The 15,619-nt window shown below is 36.7% G+C and overlaps 1 protein-coding gene across 5 annotated transcripts in view; it reads right to left on the reverse strand.

Moving 5' to 3' along the window:
* Window positions 1-15,619, reverse strand: part of LOC111159580 (C2 calcium dependent domain containing 3) — a 153,319-nt gene that overhangs the window by 105,170 nt on the left and 32,530 nt on the right. For all 5 annotated transcript variants that reach the window (XM_022522112.1, XM_022522115.1, XM_022522111.1 and 2 more), the window contains exons 6-8: window positions 13,007-13,139; window positions 12,426-12,554; window positions 3,424-3,571 (exon numbers count right to left, since the gene is read on the reverse strand). In XM_022522112.1, the coding sequence (XP_022377820.1) occupies window positions 3,424-3,571; window positions 12,426-12,554; window positions 13,007-13,139 (410 nt within the window). The remainder of the gene's footprint in view (window positions 1-3,423; window positions 3,572-12,425; window positions 12,555-13,006; window positions 13,140-15,619) is intronic.

A 15,619-nucleotide genomic window follows, 5' to 3' on the forward strand; every position in this document is an offset into this window, starting at 1 on the left:
GGATCCAACAGTACATTAAAAGGATGATTCACCACGACCACGTGGGATTTATTCCTGGGCTGCAAGGCTGGTTCAACATCCACAAATCAATCAATCTGATACAATACATTAATAAAAAGAAAGAACAAGAACTATATGATACTCTCAATAGATGCTGAAAAAGCATTTGACAAAGTACAGCATTCATTCTTGATCAAAACTCTTCACAGTGTAGGGATAGAGGGTACATACCTCAGTATCATCAAAGCCATCTATGAAAAATTCACAGTGAATATCATTCTCAGTGGGGAAAAACTAAGAACTTTTCCCCTAAGGTCAGGAACATTGCAGGGATGTACATTTTCACCACTGCTATTCAACATGGTACTAAAAGTCCTTGCCTCGGCAATCAGACAGAGAAAAGAAATAAAAGTCATCCAAATTGGCAAAGAAGTCGTCTCTCAGTTTTGCAGATGATATGATACTTTATGTGGAAAACCCAAAAGACTCCACTCCAAAACTGTGAGAAATCATACAGGAATTCAGTGAAGTGTCAGGATATAAAATCAACGCAGAGAAATCAGTTGCATTTCTATACACCAACAGCAAGACAGAAGAAAGAGAAATTAAGGAGTCGATCCCATTTACCATTGCACCCAAAACCATAAGGTACCTAGGAATAAACCTAACCAAAGAGGCAAACAATCTGTACTCAGAAACTATAAAGTACTCGTGAACAAAATTGAGGAAGACATGAAGAAATGGAAAAATATTAACTAGGCTCATGGATTGGAAGAACAAATATTGTGAAAATGTCTATGCTACCTAAAGCAATCTACACATTTAATGCAATCCCTATCAAAATACTATCAATTTTTTCCAAAGAAATGGAACAAATATATCCTAAAATATATTTTTATATTATATTATTATATTTTATATTTTTATATCCTAAAATTCATAGGGAACCAGAAAAGACCCCAAATAGCCAGAGAAATGTTGAAAAAGAAAGCCAAAGTTGGTGGCATCACAATTCCAGATTTCAAGCTCTATTACAAAGCTGTAATCAAGACAGTATGGTACTGACAGAAAAAAAAAGACACAGATCAATGGAACAGAATAGAGAGCTTAGAAAGAGACCCTCAACTCTATGGTAAACTAATCTTCAACAAAGCAGGAAAGAATGTCCAATGGAAAAAAAAAAAAAAAGCAGTCTCTTCAACAAATGGTGTTGGGAAAATTGGATAGCCACATGCAGAAGAATGAAACTGGACCATTTCCTTATACCACACACAAAAATAGACTCAAAATGGATGAAAGACCTCCATGTGAGACAGGAATCCATCAAAATCCTTAAGGAGAATACAGGCAGTAACCTCTTTGATCTCAGCTGCAGCAACTTCTTCCTAGAAAAATCACCAAAGGCAAGGGAAGCAAGGGCAAAAATGAACTACTGGGACTTCATCAAGATCAAAAGCTTTTGCACAACAAAGGAAACAGTCAACAAAACCAAAAGACAACTGACAGAATGGAAGATATTTGCAAGTGACATATCGATAAAGGGCTAGTATCCAAAATCTATAAAAAATTTATCAAACGCAACACCCAAAGAACAAATAATCCCATCATGAAATGGGCAAAAGACATGAACAGACATTTCTGCAAAGAAGACATCAAGATGGCTAACAGACACATGAAAAAGTGTCCACATCACTCAGCATCAGGGAAATACAAGTCAAAACCACAATGAGATACCCTCACACCAGTCAGAATGGTAAAATTAATAAGTCAGGAAACAACAGATGTTGGAGAGGATGCTGAGAAAGGGGAGCCCTCCTACACTGTTGGTGGGAATGTAAACTGGTGCAGCCACTCTGGAAAACAACATAGAGGTTCCTCAAAAAGTTGAAAATAGAGCTACCCTACGACCCAGCAATCACACTACTGGGTATCTACCCTAAAGATACAAATGTAGTGATCTGAAGGGCACGTGCACCTGAATGTTTATAGCAGCAAGGTGCACAATAGCCAAACTAAGGAAAGAACCTAGATGTCGATCAACAGATGAAAGGATAAAGAAGATGTGGTATATATGTACAATGGAATACTATGCAGCCATCAAAAATGAAATCTTGCCATTTGCAATGATGTGGATGGAACTAAAGGGTGTTACACTGAGTGAAATAAGTCTATCAGAGAAAGACAGTTATCATATGATCTCTCTGATATGAAGAATTTGAGGGAGGGTGGGGAGTTGTCGGCAGTAGGGAAGGGAAAAATGAAACAAGATGGGATCAGGATGGAGACAAGCCATAAGAGACTCTTAATGTCACAAAACAAACTGGGGGCTGGTGGGGGGTAGGGAAAGGGTGGCTGGGTTATAGACATTGGGGAAGGTATGGTGAGTGTTGTGAAATGTATAAGCCTGATGATCCACAGACCTGTACCTCTGGGGCAAATAATACGTTATATGTTAATAAAAACAAAAAAATAGAAATAAAAATAATAGATAACATGTAAATTCCCTGTCATACCAAAAATGGGTAATAAATTTAAATTCTCTCTTTATCCCACAAGTAACAGAGTATCAGTGATGACTTTTAAAACAGAAAGTCATGAAATGCTAATAATTCATAATATCTTTTAAATTTATCTCTTCATTTCCAACCGCATTGCTGTCACTCTCATTCATACCTCCAATAACCCAGCGGCTTCCTATCTCCTTCCAGGTATTCTCCCCTAAATTAGCTCCCTAAATCATTGCTAGATTAACATTTCTTAACCACCATTTTGATCATGTCATTTCTCCTCACTTGATATTCAAAGGCTTTCTGCAACATGCCAGGCTGCCTTACTGATGATGACTTTCCCACATATCTTCTTGTCAGTTCAAATTAGATCCCTTGCAGTGCACAAATTGCTTCTCTGGACGGGTCATTCTTTCTTTTACCATTTCATATCCTTTATCTCTCTAAATGCTTTTTTTTTTTTTAAAGTAAGCTCTATATATACTTAATGTGAGGCTAGAACTCATAACCTTGAGATCAAGAGTCCCATGCTGTACCAACTGAGCCAGCCAGCCACCTCTAAAATTCTTAACCTTACTAGGCCTGTCTCCTCATCTATAAAATGACATGTACTCTTAATTTCAGGAAACAAACTGAGGGTTGCTAGAGGTTGGGGAGAGGGATAGGGTGGCTGGGTTATGGACACTGTGGAGGGCATATGCTACAGTGAGTGCTGTGAATTGTGTAAGACCGATGGTTCACAGACCTGTACCCCTGAAACAAATAATATATTACATATTAATTTTTAAAAAAATTTTAAAAGGAAAAGAAAAATGACATACATAAAATGTCTGGCAAGTGGTAATATGCCTACACTTAATAATCTTATTAATAGTCTTGTTCTCTAATTTCCAAAGCTGTAGATTCAATGACTTACAGGTGCCGTGTAAAATAAGCTCTCCAGGAGACTCTGGTCATACTGAGGATCATTCAGCTCACTGCTACAATACACATCACTCCCAGGAGATGGGGAATCTGGAGGAGAGCCAAGCCCATTCCAGTACTGACCTTGGGATAATTCAGCACTGTAGAGGTAAGAAAAACAAAGCAAAAGGACATTAAAAGAAGTTTTAGTTGAGCTATAGTTTTCTAATTGAAAACCTTCTAAAGTTCTAAACATTAAAGAAGATATGTTAAGCAAAAGACTCACATTAGGGAGAAGACTCTCTGATAAATATTTTCATATTATATTCTCCTTCCTCTGGGATGCCAACAGCTAGTATTCAAAAATAAACTACTGACCCTGATTATGATCTCATTCATTTATTTAAAAACATTTTTTCTTTTCTGGGCAGCTATTATGTGCCAGGCATGGTATTAGGTCTTGAGTGATACAGAGATGGTTAAACTAACTTGCTCTACTCTTAAACTGCTTATGGTCTAGCAGGGAGGAAAAGAAGGTAAAGAATTATCTATAATTCAATGAGTTAAAAGCTCATGCTGTTTTTGTGAAGAATTCATAAATATGCCTTCTTCCATTAAGCAAAAATATGTGTATTTAGGGTTAATTATGGCAAGATTAATTCCATGTGTGATATAGAAATAAGTAAAACAGATACCCTACTTACAAAAAGTTTGTAGATTTTTTTAAAAATTATTTTTATTAACATATAATGGACTATTTGCCGCAGGGGTACAAGTCTATGAATCATCGGCTTACACATTTCACAGCCCTCACCATAGCACATACCCTCCCCAATGTCCATCACCCAGCCACTCCATCCCGATTCCCCCAACCCCCAGCAACCCTGTTTGTTTTTTGAGATTAAGAATCCCCAAAAGTTTGTAAATCGATAAGGAATATAAGCATACAAGTACATGTATACTTCATTTTTGTTTCTCCTAAAATAACTGGTACTGAATAAATACCTGTAAAGGACTTACTGAATTCTTAATGAACATGTTATTAAAAATAAAAGCAAAATTTATTAAATGTACCAGGCGCTGTGCTAAGTATTTGTTATTAATTCTTTCAACTTTGCTTCCCTTTCATGCTAGTTGCTATACTTTCTCCCCTTCTTTTTTTTAAATTTATTTAAGCAGTCTCTATACCCACCGTGGGGCTCAAACTCAAGACCCTGAGATCAAGAGTCACATGCTCTTTTAACTGAGCCAGCCAGGTGCCCCATTTCCGTCTTTAATTTCTCAAGAGAGTAGCATATAATTACTACCTTCAAATTAGATCATGTTCCTACATTTCTTGGAAAAAACAGATACTCAATTAATGTTCCTTTTCTCATTTTTTTAAAGCTAAAGCAGGGTTTCTCAAATTTAGCACTACTTCAACCGTCGGTTAGATAATTCTTGGTCATTGGGAGCTATCCGGTACATTTTGTACCCCTCTAAACATTACAAAATGTGCCATGGGGCTGGGAGTAGGAGAGAATTGCCCCTCAGTTGAGAACTACTGATCTATAGAAATCTCTCTCTCAAAGGTAAGAATAGCTCTCTAACTGCTACAACCCAACTAACAACTTCCCAAACACAGGGCTTCTCTAGCTCAGAGCATTGTTCCTTTTTGAAGCTCTACTTCTTGGCATTTTACATAACAATCACTTGCTATTTATAGTTCCCCCTCACTTGGTTACTCCTTTTTTCCCTCCACTGCACACCTTTGAAGTTATCAAGATCACCACTGTTCAGTATTCAGTCCTCCCCATTTAATTTTTTTTTCAGTTAACACTTCTTTAAACTTACTCTACTGTCTACAACACATTAAAAGGCCATGCTGAATTAAAATGGTGAGAGCAAGCATCTTTTGTTTCTAATCTTACAGGAAAAGCTTTCAGTGTTTCATCATTAACTATGATGTTTGTTGTGGGCTAGTCATTTATGGCCTTTGTTATTATGTTGAGGTACACTGCTCCCCCCCCCCTTTAAGATTTTATTTATTCTGGAAAGAGAGAATGAGAGATCATGGAGCCTGATCCAGAGCTTGATCTCAGGACCCTGAGGCATGACCTGAGCCCAAACCAAGAGTCAGATGCTTAACTGACTGAGCCACCCAGGCGCCCATGGTACACTGGTTCTATACCCAGTTTGTTGGGAGGTTTTATCATGAATGGGTGTTGAATTCTATCAAATGTTTTTTCTGTATTTATTGAGAGGGTCATATGACATTTATGCTTCTTTTTGTTAATACAGTGTATCACACTTACTGATTTGTGGCTGTTGAACTGTTTCTGCACCCCTGGAACAAATTCTACTTGATCATGGTATATGATCATTTTAATGTACTGTTGAGCTTATTTGCTACTTTGCTGAAGACTTTTGCATCTATGTTCATCAGGGATACTAGCCCATAATTTTCTTTTCTTGCAGTGTCTTTGTCTGGCTTTAGCAGCAAGGTAATGCTGGCCTTGTGAAATGAGTTTGGATGTGTTCCCTCTCTTCTGTGTTTTGGAAGAGTTTGAGAAGGAGTGGTACTAGTTCTTTACATGTTCGGTAAAACTCACTAGTGGAGCCATCTAGTTTCAGACTTCAATTTGATAGGAGATTTTTGATTACTCATTTAATCTCCTTACTAGTAATCAGTCTGCTCAGGTGTCTATTTCTGCATGATGGCAGTTTTGACAGCTGTATATTTCCAGGAATTTACCAATTTCTTTTAGGTTTTCCAATTTGTTGGCATATAATTTTTCATGGTAGTTTCTTATGACTGTACTTCTCTGGTATCAGTTATGTCTCCGATTTATAATTTTAAGTCCTCTCTTTTTGTTTTCATAAGTCTAATAGTTTATCTATTAAAAAAAAAAACCCCAGCTCTTAGTTTCATTGATCTTTTATATTATCTTTGTAGTCTATTTCATTTGTTTCCACTCTGATTTTTGTTCTTTCCTTCCACCAACTTTGGGCTTAGTCTGTTCTTTCTCTAAGTTCCCTGAGGTATAAATTTAGTTATTTTACTTGAGATCTTTCTTATTTTTTAATATACACACTTATGCTATTGATTTTCTTCATAGGTCTGCTTTTGCTGCATCCCGTAACTTTTGGTACATTGTGTTTCCAGTTTCCTCTGTCTCAAGTTACTTTGATTTCCCTGTTGATTTCTTCTTTGACCCACTGGTTGTTCAGGAACATGTTGTTTAATTTCCACACACTTGTAAATTTTCTAGTTTTCTTTTTGTAATTGATTTTTAATTTCATACTACTGTGGTCAGAAAAAAATGCCCACTATTTTAATCTCCTTAAATGTATTAATAACTGTTTTATGGCCCAGTAGATGATCACAGAGAATGTTCCATGTGTGCGTGAGAAAAATATGTATTTTGCTGCTATTAGGTGGAAAGTTCTATATATGTATATCAGGTCCATCTGTTTGTGTCATTTAAGTCTAGGATTTCCTTATTGATATTCTGTCTGGATGATCTATCCATTGTGGGATGTGGGATTTAAAGTTCCCTGCTATTATGGTGGTGTTGTCTCTCCATTCGGATCTACTAACATTTGCTTTATGTATTTGGCTGCATCAATATTTACGTTTTTATCCTCTTGAGAAACTGACCATCACTCTATCATGATTTTCTTTACCTCTTGTTATACTTTTTGGCTTAAAGTCTTACTTGTCTGGCCTAAGAATAGCTACCCCAAACTCTCCTTTGGTTTCCACTTGCATGAAATCCCTTCATTTTGAGCTTATAAATCCTTAAAGTCTCCTGCAGGCTGCATATAGTTGGGTCTTATTTTTTTACCCATTCAGTATTCTCTGTCTTCTGGTTGGATACTTTAGTCTACCTACATTTAAAACAATTATTGATAGGTATGAACTTACTACTATCATTTTGTTAACTGCTTCCTGGTTGATTTGTAGTTCCTTTCTTGTTCTCTTCCTTTGTGATTTGATGATTCACTGGAGTGGCATGTTTTAATTCCTTTATATTTTACATATTTTACTATACACTTTTGCTCTGTGGTTACCATGAGGCTTACATATTTATAACAGCCTATTTTAGGGTGATAAACCAACACACATACAAAAGTTCCCCTACCTCATTCTCAATTTTTGATGTCACAGGTTGTAGCTTTATATCATGTATCCATTAACCAATTATTATAGTTAAATTTATTTTTAATACTTTGTCTTTTAGCCTTCATATTAGATTTATAAGTGAATTACCCACCACCATTGTAGTATTACAGTATTCTCAGTTTAACTATATATTTACCTTTAGCCATGAGTTTTAGAATTTTGTATGTTTTCTTGTTACTGCTAGCATCATATTTCAGCTTGAAGAACTTCCTTTAATGTTTTTTGTAAGGTTAGTCTAATGGTCATTCAGTCCTTCAGCTTGTGTTTATCTGGAAAATTCTTTATCTTCCCTTCCATTCTGAAGGACAGCTTTGCCAGGTACAGTATTCTTGGCTGGCAGTTTTTTTTCTTTCAGCACTTTCGAATATATAATCCCACTGCCTTCTGGTCTGCAGGGTTTTTTCTGTTGTTCTTTCTAAAGACTTATCTATTTATTTGAGAGAGGCAGGGGAGGGGCAGAGGGAGAGAGAGAATCTCAAGCAGACTCCCCACTGTGTGTAGAGCCTGACACTGGGCTTGATCTCATGACCCTGAGATCATGACCTGAGTTGAAATCATGAGACAGACATTTAACTGACTGAGCCACCCAGGCACCTCTAGTTTACAGGTTTTGCTGAAAAATCTGCTAAAAGTCTTATGGGGTATCCCCTGTCAATAACAAGTTGCTTTTTGCTCTCTACTTTAAAGATTCTCTCCTTTTAAACTTTGACAATTTAATTATCTTGTGTTGCAATATGGGTCTCCTTTGATTCATCTAACTTAAAACTCTCTGGGATTCCTGATTCTGGATGTCTGTTTCTTTCCTCAGGTTAGGGAAATTTTCAGCCATTATTTCTTTGACTATTTTTGCTCCTTTCTCTCTCTCTCACCTTCTTCTTCTGGGACTCCTATAATGTGTATGCTGGTCTCTTGGTTTCTCATAAGTCCCTTATGCTATCTAAACTCCTTTCATTCTTTTTTCTTTTTGTATCTCTGACTGAATTCCACTGCTTTGTTTTTGAGTTTGCTGATTCTTTCTTTCCTTTGATCTAGTTTGCTGCTGAACCCCTCTCAAATTTTTCAGTGAGTTATTGTGTTCTTTAGCTCTATGATTAGTTTGGTACTTTTTTTTTTTTTTAAGATTTTATTTATTTGACAGACAGAGATCACAAGTAGGCAGAGAGGCAGGCAGGGGGGGGTGGGGGGAGAAGCAGTCTCCATGCTGAGCAGAGAGCCTGATGTAGGGCTCAATCTCAGGACCCTGAGATCATGACCTGAGCCAAAGGCAGAGGCTTTAACTCACTGAGCCACCCAGGCACCCCAGTTTGGTACTCTTTATGACTGTTATTTTTAATTCTCTGTCAGGTAACTCACTTATCTCTGCTTCCCTAAGATCTATTTCTGGATATTTATTCTGTCCTTTTGTTTGGAACATATTCTTTTGTTTCTTCATTTTCTTTGACTTTCTCTGTTGAATTCTGCGTATTAGACAAAACAGTCACCTGTCTCAGTCCTGTCGTAATGTCCTGACAGACAGTTCTGACCTGTTTCTATTCTTGACAGTAGGAGATAAACCTCATCAATTAGTTTGGCTCCCAAGCCCCTACCTGCCTCATAAATTTTTCTGATTGTCCAAGACTCCTCCATTGTTCTTAGTAGATCCCAGTAGTTGAGGGCATGCAAAGACCCACTACTGTCCCAAACAGGAGGATCAAAGTCAGTGCCTAGATGCACTCTGATTGAAAGCTGAACACCAAATAGCAGCTGGGAAAGTGTGTATTATTATGAGTCACATGAATGCAAGCCCCACTGGCTTTCGAATTAAGTGTTTTCAGAGCCCATACCTCTAGTGGGAGGCTTAAAAGTTAAGGCACTAAATGTGGGGTCCAAATCCTTCACTCTTTAAGTAAAGTCAGGATGTAGAGGTTCCCTCTTGACTATATAGTACTACACTGGGGGTTTTAAAAAAGTTTCATTTAGACACAATTTACGTAAGATACAATTCACTCAAAGTGAGTAATTCAGTTTTTTTGTATATTTACAGATATGAACAACCATCACCAGAGTCACTTTAAAACCTTAAAAAGAAACTATCCACTAGCTATTATCACTTACCCTCCCATCATACCCAGGGATAAAGAACCCACTAATCTACTTTCTTTTCTCTAGATTTGTCTATTTTGTATGTTTCATATAAATGAACTCACAAAATATGTTCTCTTTTGTGACTAGCTTCTTTCATTCAGCATGTTTTCAATGTTCGTCCATGCTAGAGCATGTTATCAGTAATTTATTACATTTTCTGGCCAAATAATATTACATTTTATGAATATATTACTTTTTTACATTCATTCATCTCATGAACATTTTAACTATAATGAATAATGCTGCTATGGAAATTCATGTACATGTTTTTGCATGGATGTAGCTTTCATTTCCCTTTGGTGTATATCTAGGAGCTGAACTGCTAGGTCATATGTTAACTCTACATATAACAGTTTGAGAAAGTGGTGAACTATTTTCCAAAGTAGTACACCATTTTACACTGCTGTAAGCACTGTATGAAGGTTCCAAATTCTCCACATCCTCACCAATTTTACTACCTGATTTTTTTTTTTTAACTACCTGATTTTTTGATTCAAGCCATCCTGGTGCTTATGAAGTGGTATCTCACTGTGGTGATATGTGTTTCCCTGAGAACTAATGGTGCTGACATCTTTTCATGCATATATTAGCCATTTCACTAACTTCTTGGGAAAAATCTCTATTTAGATCCTTTGCCCATATTTTTAATTGAATGACTGGTCCTTTAATTATTAAGTTGTATGAATTCTTTATATACTCTAGATATAAATCCTTTATCAGATTTGCAAATATTTTCTTCCATTCTATGACCCTTTTACTTTCTTAACAATGTCCTTTGAAGCACAAACATTTTTTATTTTAATTAACTCTAATTTATCTGGGTTTTTTGTTGCTTCTCCTTTTGGTGTCATATTAAAGAATCTTTTTCTAAATCCAAGGTAATAAAAATTTAACTCTGTATTTCTGCTAAGAGCTGTACAATTTTAGTTCTTCCATTTAGCCATTTTATCCATTTTGAGTTCTTTTTTATATATGACTTGAGATAATGATCCAACTTCATTTTTTTGGCATGTAGCTGGCCAGTTGTCCCAACAGTATTTGTTGAAAAGACTATTCCTCACAAATTGGTCTTGATATCCTTGTATTAGTCAACTACAGACATAGGTTCCTTCCTTCCTTACTCCCTCCATTCCTCTTCCTTCTTTCCTTCCATTATGTTCAGTTAGCCAACATACAGTATACATCATTAGTTTTTGATGTAGTGTTCAATGATTCATTAGTTGCATATAACACCTAGTACTCTTCACTACATGTGCCCTCCTTAATACCCATCACCCGGCCACACCTACCCTCCACTCCCCTCCATTCTGTAACCCTCAGCTTGTTTCCCAGAGTCCAGAGTCTCTCGTGGTTTGTCTGACATAGGTTTATTTATAAGCTCATTTCTATTCCGTTGATTTATGTCTTGTCCTTATGTCAGTACCAAATGGACCTGTTATTTCTTTGTACTAAGTTTTAAAATAAGGAAGTGTGAATGGCACCTGGCTGGTACAGTCAGTTAAGCATTCAACTCTTGGTTTTGGCTCAGTTTGGGATCTCAGGGTAGTGAGATTAAGCCATGCGTCTGGCTCCTTATTTAGTGTGGAGTCTGCTTAAGACCATCTTACCTTCTGCCCCTCCCCCCATAAATAAAAAAATCTTTAAAAATAAAATAAGGATGTGTGAATCCCCCTAATTTTCTCTTTTTAAAGACTGGGCTATTCTGGATCCCTTGCAATTTCACAGGAATTTTAGAATCAGTTTATTAATTTCTACAAAGAAGTCAGCTACAATACTGATAGGGATTGCACTGAATCATGAACTTGGGATTTTTGTACTTATTTAGATCTTTTAAAACTTCTTTTAATAATAATGTCTTGTAGTTGCAGAGTTTAGGTTTTACACTTCTTTTGTTAAATTTTTCCTAAGTGTTATTATTGTTATTATAAATGGAATTTTTTCTTAATTTCATTTTTGGATTGCTCATTGCAAGTATATAGAAATACAATTGATTTTTGTGTATTGATCTCATATCCTGCAATCTTCCAGAATTTATTAGTTCTAGTATTTTTTTAGTGGATTCTTTAAGATTTTCTACATACCAGTTCATGTCATCTGTGAATATAGTTGTACTTCTTCCTTTCCAATTTGGATGCCTCTTTTTTTTTTCCTGCCTAATTACACAGGCAACATAGGCTATATAAGAGACATACTAAGACCCCGAATTAATTTGTGTTTGCTTAAAATCTGAGGTTTTTAAAAAATTTATTTATTTGAAAGAGAGAGAGTTGGAGGGGGAGCAGAGGGAGAGAGAGATAAAGAATCTCAAGCAGACTCCCTGCTGTGGTGGAGCCCAACACGGGGCTTGATCTCAAAATCCTGAGATGGTTACTTGAGCTGAAACCAAGAGTTGGGCACTTAATCGATTAAGCCACCCAGAAGCCCCTAAAATCTGAGTTTTTAAAATTATACCCTAATAATGGTGTTGAAGATAAAGTTGGGAGATAAGAATGGAAAGGTGGGCTGGAGACCATTCTGTAAATGAAGCTAAGAATAAAAGGCTAAAGACTAGATTTTTACTTAGTAGGTAATAAATAGTGATTTTTATTTAGTATGCAATGAGTAACCAAGGGAATGACTTGGCTACTCCATGGAAGTATTGCTTTCAGAACATAAATCTGTTAACAATATACACAATGAATTGAAGGAAGAATTTAAAAAGAAGAAAGATAGTTAAAAGTCCTTACCTGCCCAATAGCAGCTGTATAGCTCTGGTATCATCTTTTGTGTCATGTTTCCAAAATGTATTCTCAGTTGGAGGAAGGAGGTGATCTGCTATGTGGTCTTTAAACTGGTCCCTAGACAAGGCTTTGATTCTGTGGTGTGGAAAAGTACTTTTCTGAGTGGCTAATATACAGGAAAAATCTAAATCAGCATTAACTGAGCTAAGAGATAGTACATGGAGATGATTCAACATGGAACACTTAACATCCTTCAGACATAACAACCTTAAATATATACAAAAGTTCACAATTTACAAAGCCCTTTTCTACCTTAGACTCTAATTTCATCTCTGTAAGAGAGGAAGGAAAGAATATCTCCATTATACAAGCATGCCAGTTCACAGGGAGCAAAGAATCTAACCATTTACACATTTAGCAAGTACCAGTACTATGTCTAGATTGTGAGTAAATAAACTCCTAGTTTAGGCTTCCTTTTCACCACATTAAGAATTATTTGCTGAATAAGTCTATAACTTAACAAAAAATATACATCAGCAACAATTAAGAAATGAACTGTTAGGAATCGTCTTTATTCTGTAACTTACTGTGTTGAGGCATTAAGAAAATCTTCCTTCATAGGAGGATGAACTTCATCCAACAACATGCTAGTATCTGGGCTTGATTTCATTGTAGAGATCACCATGGCATTACGCAGTTTATCACCTTGTTCTAACAGTGCTGAAGAAGGCAAAAGCAGAACATGGAAAATCTAAAATCCAACAGCAATACCTGCAATATTCAGCACCTTTCCATCTATGACAAGACTTAACATACTGTAAGACTTAGCATATTGTAATGACTTACCTGTTTTTTTTTTAATTTTTTATTTCTTTTCAGTGTAACAGTATTCATTTTTTTTGCACCACACCCAGTGATCCATGCAATCCGTGCCCTCTCTAATACCCACCACCTGGTTCCCCCAACCTCCCACCCCCCGCCCCTTCAAAACCCTCAGATTGTTTTTCAGAGTCCATAGTCTCTCATGGTTCACCTCCCCTTCCAATTTCCGTCAACTCCCTTCTCCTCTCCATCTCCCCTTGTCCTCCATGGTATTTGTTATGCTCCATAAATAAGTGAAACCATGTGATAATTGACTCTCTCTGCTTGACTTATTTCACTCAGCATAATCTCTTCCAGTCCCGTCCATGTTGCTGCAAAAGTTGGGTATTCATCCTTTCTGATGGAAGCATAATACTCCATAGTGTATATGGACCACATCTTCCTTATCCATTCGTCCATTGAAGGGCATCTTGGTACTTTCCAGTTTGGCGACCGTGGCCATTGCTGCTATGAACATTGGGGTACAGATGGCCCTTCTTTTCACTACATCTGTATCTTGCTTTTCCTACTAGTTTGAGAATTTCTTAAGGACACTCACTTTACAATAGACAGTTTACAGAGCGTCTATGAGAGGACTGTTTTAAATGCTGGCATTACAGCAGTGAATGGAGTTTGTTCTGGAGGGAGGTCAGTCTCCAGAGTTGTTATACAATGGGAATCATTACATGAATGCACTGACTTTTCCAATTGGTTTTTATACATATTAAAATTAATAATGTCTACATAATTTATTTTTATATCCAGAGACCATACTGAATTCTATTATTTGTAATAGTTAATGTCACTATTATCCAAAAAACACTAACATCTATACCAGTTATAACTTTTAGAAGCTACAGTGTTTACCTATTCCAAATTCATACTTTTATGAAGAATGCCAAAAAATTTCCATGACTTGTCTAAGATGATACAGCAGTTAATAGAAAAGTTAGGATGAAGTCTTCAGACTTTCTGATAAAATCTACCCCATCCCTGAGTAAAAATAACAGTAACAACAGCAATAATAATTTACTGAACTCTTAAACACATGCTGGGCACTACTCTGTGTATATTATATTAAATATATTCACTCATTTATTCCTCCTAACAATTCTCTGAGATGGATACTACTATTTCATCTTCTAGATTAAGAAAATTGAGACAGAGAGGATATATAACTTGCTCAAGTTATACACACCATATAACCAGAATGATCACAGCCTATAATTTTATTTATTGTTATTATTTTTTAAGATTTTAGCTTTTTCAGTAATTTCCACACCCAGTGCAGGGCTCAAACTCACAACCCTGAAATCAAGAGTTTCATGCTCCACCAAACTGTCCCAGCTCGGTGCCCCACATCCTATGATTTTAATCACTATACTACATATAACCCCACTTTAGTTCTTAGACATCTTTTAAAAAGCTTAGGGCCAGTGGCATTATTCCAAGGAACAGTGGGAAATATTTTTTTCTTGAGGTTCCACAGTTGCTTTGGAGGTAACTGAGACTAGACACCAATTGTCCATTCTCTTAGTCTAGAGTTTTATAGCTTCTAAAACGAAAGAAGATATAGGGGCACTTGGGTGGCTCAGTCGGTTGGGTGGATGCCTAACTCTTGGTTTCTGCTCAGATCATGATCTCAGGGTTGTGGGATGGAGCCCCACCTAGGGCCTGTGTTGGGCATAGAGACTGCTTTGGATTCTCTCTCTGTTCCCCCACCCCTCAGCACCCTGTCCTACACACATATGCACACATGCACTTCCTCTCAAGAAAGAAGGAGGAGGCGATGATGATGATGATGATATGGTGGTCAGGCCAAGAAAAAAAAAAAGAAGCCAAGAAGATCCATAAACATCTAACATTTGTTAGTACAAAGGATTCAAAATCTATCTTACAAAGTAAAAAAAAAAAAAAAAATCTGAAATATCACATATTCAGTGACAATACAACTAAATTAAAAGAAAATAAAGATCAACCATTTAGAATTCTAATTCTCCCCAAGATTCCCGACTCTAGTGTACATATATCTCCTCTCTGATTAAAACACTCATCTAAAGGTACTGCTTTAAAGGGATTTTACAGATGTAAAATCAGTTCCAAATCAGTCAATCTTAAGATAGGGAGATCATTTTGGTAGTCCAAACCTTTTTTTTTTTTTTAAAGATTTTATTTATTTATTTATTTGACAGAGAGAGATCACAAGCAGGCAGAGAGGCAGGCAGAGAGAGAGGAGGAAGCAGGCTCCCTGCTGAGCAGAGAGCCCGATGCGGGGCTCGATCCCAGGACCCTGAGATCACGACCTGAGCCGAAGGCAGCGGCTTAACCCACTGAGCCGC

This window comes from Enhydra lutris, unplaced genomic scaffold (genome assembly GCF_002288905.1).
Source record: "Enhydra lutris kenyoni isolate GAN:26980312 unplaced genomic scaffold, ASM228890v2 scaffoldscaffold68, whole genome shotgun sequence".
Lineage (NCBI taxonomy): Eukaryota > Metazoa > Chordata > Mammalia > Carnivora > Mustelidae > Enhydra > Enhydra lutris.